General features: G+C 39.5%; 1 protein-coding gene and 1 long non-coding RNA gene across 12 annotated transcripts in view; one reads left to right on the forward strand and one right to left on the reverse strand.

The window, feature by feature from the left end:
* The window catches only part of LOC105268618 (uncharacterized), a 72,087-nt gene that overhangs the window by 755 nt on the left and 63,191 nt on the right, over positions 1-8,141 (forward strand). For 3 of the 11 annotated variants that reach the window (XR_892350.1, XM_011308324.1, XM_011308322.1), the window contains exons 1-4: positions 30-612; positions 1,168-1,858; positions 2,149-2,287; positions 2,359-2,477. Coding sequence is in view for 10 of the 11 variants with exons in the window: in XM_011308324.1 (XP_011306626.1) it covers positions 602-612; positions 1,168-1,858; positions 2,149-2,287; positions 2,359-2,477 (960 nt within the window). In the remaining variant the exon portion in view is untranslated. Of the gene's footprint in view, positions 1-28; positions 613-1,167; positions 1,859-2,148; positions 2,288-2,358; positions 2,478-4,259; positions 4,355-4,977; positions 5,086-6,190; positions 7,727-8,141 lie in introns of those variants that run through there. The other 8 variants (XM_011308318.1, XM_011308316.1, XM_011308320.1 and 5 more) reach the window with 8 other exon arrangements.
* The window catches only part of LOC105268617 (uncharacterized), an 8,676-nt gene continuing 7,210 nt past the window's right edge, over positions 6,676-8,141 (reverse strand). Inside the window, exon 2 of the long non-coding RNA XR_892349.1 lies at positions 6,676-7,912. This is a non-coding gene — a long non-coding RNA (uncharacterized lncRNA). The remainder of the gene's footprint in view (positions 7,913-8,141) is intronic.

Here is an 8,141-nt window from a genome sequence, read left to right on the forward strand (position 1 = left end):
CACCGCTAGGCTCGTGCGGTCCGAGCGCTACCGAGTTACTCCGAGCCGGACTGACGCCCGGGCCGGACGTGCGTCGCGTCGTTTCCTTAAAATTCCCGAAAAATTCCGTCTCCCGCCCTTAATAAACCAAAATAATTCCAAACAACGTCATCTAAACCTCCAAATAATCTCTCTAACTCCCCACAACCCCCTGATTCCGCCTAAAATTCCTAAAAATTCTAAAACAAAAGAAAAATGTCCGCCATCTTGTGGAGGAGTTGCCGCGCAGCGGACGCACAAACTGCTGAATAATCACATAAAATTACTGCAAACGCATAAAACTATTATTCCCGTAATTTCAAGCCACAATGTAATTCTAATCACATGCCCCTCGTAATGGCACGGAATTTTTAAGTCACGGTCATCCCCTCCCCCTCTGGGGAGTCATTTTGTTCATAACAATGGCGGCGTTCGATCACTTCTGACGTTTTTACCTAGGTCAAAGTTAACAGACAGCCTCATGTCTCGTTATTGTATTATTTTCACGTACCGATAGTAATTGGCGGCTATAGTGACTTGGAGGAAGTGCCTTTGGGTGTCAGTTTGCCATCGGCGGTCGATCATGAACGACAGGTGAGTCACGAGGTGTTATTTTTTTTGGGTGTCACTGCTCCAAAATTTTTTAGAGATTAGGAAATTATCGGGATTGATTTAATAGTTTTGGCAGCTAAATTGTAATGATGGAGTAATGATTTTTATCGTATAATTGGAGGCACGAGGAATTTCGAGGCAGAATTTTATGCGTTCGTCATTTGTTTGAGAGTATTGAGGGGGTTTTTGAAGGGATGAGTGGAAATCAACAAACATCTTGGAGTTCTCGATTTTTATTGCTTGTATTAACGGATTTCCGGGGGGGTTTGGTGAACCCCGGGGAATGCCGTTGGTTCGACCTTCGTAATACGACTCTATCCAGTGAATATCGATTACACGGTTGGAGAGCATTGATAAACAATTGATAATGAATCAATAATGGTCATTATCATCCTAACATTACATAACAATCAATTAAACTCTGCTTTTATTTATTTTTACATCTCCTCGAGCCCCACTGCCATATCTATATCTGGGAATAAAATTAATGAGTTCTCATATTTTTTATTTTTATTAACAAAACCTGAAAATTTCTAGATCTGAGCAGATGAAGCTGGGAAGACTAGAAAGGCCCTCTGGCCTCTCCAGAAAAAGTAAAAAACGAACGAACAAAAAGCCTCAGACGCCTATAACAGACACTTGGTGCTCTGAAGACCGAAATGATGGTTCAGAGGCATCAGTTCCACCCCTGGACTACAGTGGAATGTTCTGGCAACAGCCAGGAGCTATTCCCCCTCACATGCAGCCCCACAATGGCCAGAGACTCTTCACAGCAATGTCTGACCCAAGTGTCTGTAGATATTCAGCTGTACCAATGGCCTATGCCATGGAGCCCATCTCCATGCCACCCATGTACCCTCTGTACAGGCCTGTGCCTCAACCCAACTACAGGCCCTTCAGGGGACGGGGTCGACGGAATATCCAGCATCATCCGAATCTCCATGGGGTTGTGAATGGCTACTCCAGCCTCCAGGAGAACAGAACGACCTATATGACACCTCATCTCTATCAGAATGGAGATTATACCTCTCTGCCACCCACTGCCAATAATGAGGTGCGAGAGCAGGTGGAGGAGATGAGCTCTGAGCACAGAAGATACTCTGATCCGGGGTTGGGACCTCCTGAGCTTGAGAACTGCAGGAGTGAAGAATCAGACAGTGGGGAGAGTGGAAGCTCAATCATTACTGTTGGAAAGAACAACAAACTTGTGCTTTCTCTAGTTGAACAGGTAATTAAAGTCTTCACTGATAATCTCTAATTTAATTAATAATTATGTGACAAAATGGCAGAAGGAGTCAATTGTTTTCACCCTAACCTCATTATTTTGGAAAAAGCTCCGACACTAAGAGAGATAGAAAAATTTATATAAGAGCTTTTTTGCAGAGCTAATCGAAAGCTTCGAAAAAGCCTCCCACGATATATTCGACATCTCCGTTAGTTGTCGAGATATTCCCGAAGTACTCGACAGGTTAGAAAAAAAACGAAAATTAATTGGTCAGGTTGTTTTTTATGTTACAGATGACAAGTCTAAGAGAATCGAATAGCCAAATGTTCAAAGAGCTTCACGAGACAAAGCTCGCCCTGGAGAACGTGAAAGCCGAGTTGTCCAGGGTGACGCAGCAAAATTCACTGGATTATCAGCCAGGAATGCTATCAGGTAATGACCGCCACCTCTCACCTTTCAGTAAATTATCCCAGCCCATGAGTAAATTAAATTTTTCATTGCAGACATCATTGGTGAGATGAGACAGGCGAATAAAATTCTGGAGGAGACCATGAACGCCAGAATATCAGCGATAATCGAGGAGAAGAATAATCAAAGGCTGATGGAGCTGGAGGAGGTCAAGGTAAGCTACATTAATATTTCATTCACGAACAATTCAACACGATCCATAACCTGATCCTCTGCAACATTCAATGTCATGTCTACATTCGATTACGAATGAAATCCTAATCACGTCCTCGAGGACAGCCAACTCCTCGCAATATTCCTTGTATCCCAGAGAGGCGGCTATTTTAAAGAAAAATCTGGGTGGTGTGGGAATAGAAAACAAAGCGGCCTTTCTGTGTGAGTTTTTCCGGGTTTTCCGGGGGGGTACTTGAGGTGAATGAAAGTGTTTACTCAGAATTTTTCACAGCTGTTTGATCAGGACTGGGACCAGGTGATCCCTTTATATTTCTCTAGGGCTTCGGGTTCCTTTCAAATCATTTTAAATGCGAGAGAAATCTTTCTGATTTCTTTTTTCCATTATTTAGAATCACTTGGACGTTTTTTAAACAATTAAAAACCATTAGAGACGATTAAAATTACCAATTCGGGGAAAGCGAAACGGGGACAAGGTTTTTTTTACTACGTGACATTTTTAAACATCATTTTAATGATTATGAATTACTGTGGAGGCATGCAAACTCGTTGATTCAACTCAGTTGAGAAGAAAATATTAAGTTTTCACTCGTTAACATCTGGAGGATGCTCGTTTGCACAGGAATTACAGTGCGACGTAAATCTCCGTGAGCCGAATTACTGATGAATTTCACGGGTATAGTCGGCCACCTTCGAATGCAGAATATAACTGACATTGTACAAACGGTAGAGACGATAATGAATTCCCTCCTCGGTTCTTAGATTTTCCAGTGAATTCCGAGGACGTGTCTCGGTTTTATTTGCACAGTGTATTTCTCGCGGCACTGTGACATCGATAAACTCCGTCATCGATCAAACAAACTTGCCAGAGTCATTTTAATATATTGAACGTGTCAATACCGCCAAACAATTCGGTACTCAATCCCCCGAGAAAATGAAGTCCGCGAAAATGAAGGGTAATAAGTCGAATTTTTTCGTTCACGGATTTTCCACAAATATCTTTAAATCCAATCAAAATACCGATTTTTTTATTATAATCTTTTTTGTAGAGCACAATGAAAGCTGCGAAAAAGGTATTAACAAAAATTTCGCTATCTCTTTTTGATTGGTAGATATTTAGGGAACAATTATTCAGTTGCGAATCGACTTGCTGCACTTCATTTTTTTATATTTATCTATTAATTAATTAATCACCAATTATTGGGGGGGAGTAATTAATACAAATGAGAGTTTTTTTTTCAATTATGGAAATTATTTATATATTTCAATTATCAAATTGAAATGATTGTTGGGAGAGGAGAGAAATCTGATGGTTGACAATTCTGACGCTAGAATAATTGAGATACGATGACTTATATAACTCTGATACGATGGATTAGGAAAGCCCACACGTTTGATCTGATTCAGGATGGATAGGGGCGTGTAGGTAAACTTCGTAGAGAATAGGTGTAGCGGTGTAGGCACTTGGTGTGATTAGGTTTCACATTGGGGAGCATTTGCCATGGGAACAGAACGAGGGGAGCCCATTGGATTTTGAGGCACTTAGCGGCTGTCAGCTCGACCTCTTTCCTCTTGTCTTCTCGAATTTCACTTCTTCCATTAGCCTCATCAACCGTAGCAATGGCCGTCGTCCTCCTCCGTTAATTTCCTAATTGAACATAACATTCTTCTCAATCCTATCCACGCCACAACACCGAATGCAAATTATTAATTATTCTCTTTCATGAATTTTGTTTTTTTGTTTCCTCGTCGTTCTCACATGCAGGAGTGTCTCGCTAAAATCACTGAGGATAAATCGAATGGCGATAAACGAATCGCTAAACTCGAAGAGGATGTCGCTAGGCTCAGTATTAATGCGAAGTAAGTATTTGTAAATAGTTGTTGTTAAACAAATTCGTGTGGATTTGAGTAGCGAAATAATGGAGGGAAATGAGTCGAATGTATGTATTTTAATTATCGATTTATCTCGAGAAATATCGATTGTATGTGGAAATTTGAGAGGACTTTTTTGTAGTGGATTAAATTTCCGACAAAAATTGTCTCTTGATATTTTTATCTGAAATCAATACTTTCTGAGATAAATCGATATTTATAACATCTCAATTTGCCTCATGTTGTTTTATCATTTAGCTACTGGTTTCGTCTTCCATTCGTCGTTCCTTTCATTTTTATTTGTCAATCTGTCAATTTCCTCTGAATCTTTCCACATCTTCACGATTTTTTGTTCGCCTTTCTTTCCGTTGATATCCGTCTCCATGAAAGCTTGCACCTTCACATCCTGTCCTGTAATTAGCAAGAGCTTCTAGAAGTGAATTCACAGAGAAAAAAATGACTGAACACTTTTGGAGAATTAAGCAATTCGCCACGGGTATTATCCTAGGATTGAATGACAAAATTTTTATGAAATATCAATATTTTCTTCTCTGTGGATGATATTCCCTTGGTAACGGTGGCTTTGAATAAAATTTGGCTTTCGATATCAGCAATGAGGGTCGTGAGATAGCAGCCTTCGAGGAAGAAACCCTAGCACTGCGTCGTGAACTTCAAGAGGCAAGATCGTCACGTCATGTGGCTGAGAATTACTCAACAAAGTGCGTAAACGAGACAATAATGACACCAATAACGCCAGTAACATTCGATAATTCCTGTATAACGAGCACCCCCGTGCGTGCCGATATCCAATCCTCGTCCTCATCCCCATCGAGCTCCCTATCCCTCTCCAACTCGTCGAGAATTCCCTCTGAGGAGACAAATTGGCAGTGGCAGGGACAGAGAGATACAAACTCACTCGATGATACATCAAGAGATGATATTGCATCGAGAAAGGGTTCGATGAAGTCGCTGGAGCCTGATGAGAGAGAAGCTCTGGAGAGACTGATAAATTATCATCTCCAGAGGGAGGAGACACTCCCACATGACACATCTCAAATGAAGTGGAGGGAGGACAGGTCCAAGGGCTTCAGGCACAGATTCAACTGCTCATCCTCAGAGTCGGAACCTGATAAAACCAACGGCAACAGCAAGTCAAGACGCAAGAGAGGAATCAGTGATATTCCAGATGTTGTTTTCGTCACTGGAGAAACCCTGGTACCTAAAGACCTGTGCTCGACGAGAATCCTGACCTCCAGAGTCCTGACAGCACCTTCACGCGCCACTTACACCACAGCCTACATCTAGGTTACGTACGGGGACGTCATGTATTTTTTTTTATCGCCATCACCGGTTGTTGGAGCTTCTTCAGGGCTTTGGGATTTGTTTTTCTTTATCTCGTAGGGATTTTCCCGGTGCTCAGGGCTCGTGCATGATTTTAGGGGTAGATTGACGTCATCTGCTTCAGCTTTTCACAGACATTTTACACTTGATCCCTTTCCTATTGCTTTTTGGGGCACCTGAGGACACGTGGGGAATGTGGAGTCTTAACTGTTTCGTTTTGTAGTTTTGTGTTCTTTTGATGGAGGAAAATTCGCAGGATAAATTCGTCTTGGAAATTTATTTAATTGACTCAATGATTCTTCGGGACTGATTTAGCCATCAGTTCTTTTTACGAAACGTTGGGCTCTTGAAGAAATTGAAAGGAATATTTCCTGTGAATTTTAATCTTGAGGAAAATTCAGTTGCAAGCTTGACGTACATGAATTCTTCATTAAAAATGGTCTGCGTCACTCACATTGAATTTCGTTTTCTCTCCGATTCAAGGATTCACGAGAGGAGTGAATCGAATTCTTCTACACTCTCTCTGTTATCTAGTTGGCAGCATGGCTTTGCCCTGAACTATCCGCTTAGCCTGCTTTTAAAGAATATCTTTAAAACGTTTCTTTCGATCGGTTAGACGTGGAGACGGAAAGAACGTAACCGGAAACGTGATTTATCAGACTGGAGAAACTGGTGGACATCTTGCATAAAATGATGAGTGGCACGAGGTACGAGGAGACTTCAGCTGATATCAGGGATCTTGTTGGATGTTTGGATTCGTCGAAATGCCACGATGGGGTAGGGGACGAGAGTGACGAGCATCAGGAAGATGATGATTTTCATAATTATTCACGGGAATCTGCGCTCAATAGTATCAGTCTCATGGGGCCAGTCACTGATCTTTAATCGTTTAACTTTTTTCTTTTCAATCAACAAATTCGATTTTTCATTATTCAACGAGTTTATTCTACTGATGTTTCCATCAATTATCGTACAATTTTGATCTAATCATGTCAATCACTTTATTTATTGAAACCCATTGAATTTTTTAATCCACTCGATCGAACAAATATCGACAATTGATAATATTAATTGTTCTCAGTATTCAAAGTGTTTCAGTCATTGAATTGAATTGTTCTAATGAATTTTTAATCAACTGGTCGTTAATTACAGGTTCGATTAATCGAGCTGTACAGAATATCTAGTACTCGTAGAGTTTATGGATAAGTAGAGCCAAATATTGATATATATATATTTAATATCACGCGACGGATGAGTTTTAACGTCCGATAGATTTACACTTAATTTATTTAACGATATATCATGGCTCAATGCAAACGCCTTGGAATCATTCGATTATTGGAGTATATTAATATTTTTTCGTAATATTGATGGTACATTGGGGATATATTCTCATTGGGGGTTTTGCATCGAGTTATACCTCGCTGAATTGTATACGTAAATGGCGGATGTCCATCGAATCTCAAGGAATTCAATATTTTAAACATCGAACTTGAATTATACTCGATTTATTGAAAATAAGATTTCGATTCGTATTCTTTACGATTTTATAAGCGAATTAATAGATATGTACTGAATATATTTAATATGATATATTAAATAAGAGCAAAAGAGCCACGGATATTCTTTTGAGGGAAAAAATCATTCGAGATATTTTTTATTTGTGGATTAAAATTATTTTTTATTCGCGATAAAAATTTAATGGCTAATTCTTGTGCGATGAATTTGTCACTCGAATGATTTTTTCCTGGGGATTCTTGTGGTTTTAAATATTTGGGGGATAAATTGAGTTTCTTGTTGAATTTTCAAGTGCCATTGGTGAAACAATTCACCCAGTGAGTGGCTACACAAATTTTATTTGTGAGAATGTACTTTAATGTTGAGCCCATGGAACAATAATTCGTACGAGAGATTAATTTTTTATAATAACGGTACTTAATTTTATAATCATTCCGAGAACTTGTACATACACGGGTAGATGATAATTGAACATGATTTTAATAAAATGATTATACAGATGGTGAGTGTTGATTTGGGGAGGTGTTGGGAGGAAATTTTCGTCGTCTCTTTTGCTGGAGAAATATTTTCTTAGATGTCTTCTCGCTTTCTCGAGTAATAGACTGAGTACTCGTTACCCTATATCATTTTGTTATTCTTGCGTATAGTGTTGTCACGAGGTGTTCAGCATCCCACGAGGATCGAGGGCTGAAATTGAGAAAATTGGAACATTCTGAGTGCATTTCATTCACTGAACATAAATAGTCGGCGAAACTTCAGACTAATTCAATCCTTTTTTGGATTATTGGGGAATTACTCTGGAAATTTTTAGTTAGAAACAAAAATTTCATTGGAATATCCAATAAAAATCTGATTTTCAATTGCAGAAAAGAAAATTAGAGGAAATTCAATGGATTTTTGTATAATGACAGAAATA

Source organism: Fopius arisanus, unplaced genomic scaffold (genome assembly GCF_000806365.1).
Source record: "Fopius arisanus strain USDA-PBARC FA_bdor unplaced genomic scaffold, ASM80636v1 scaffold00059, whole genome shotgun sequence".
Taxonomy (NCBI): domain Eukaryota; kingdom Metazoa; phylum Arthropoda; class Insecta; order Hymenoptera; family Braconidae; genus Fopius; species Fopius arisanus.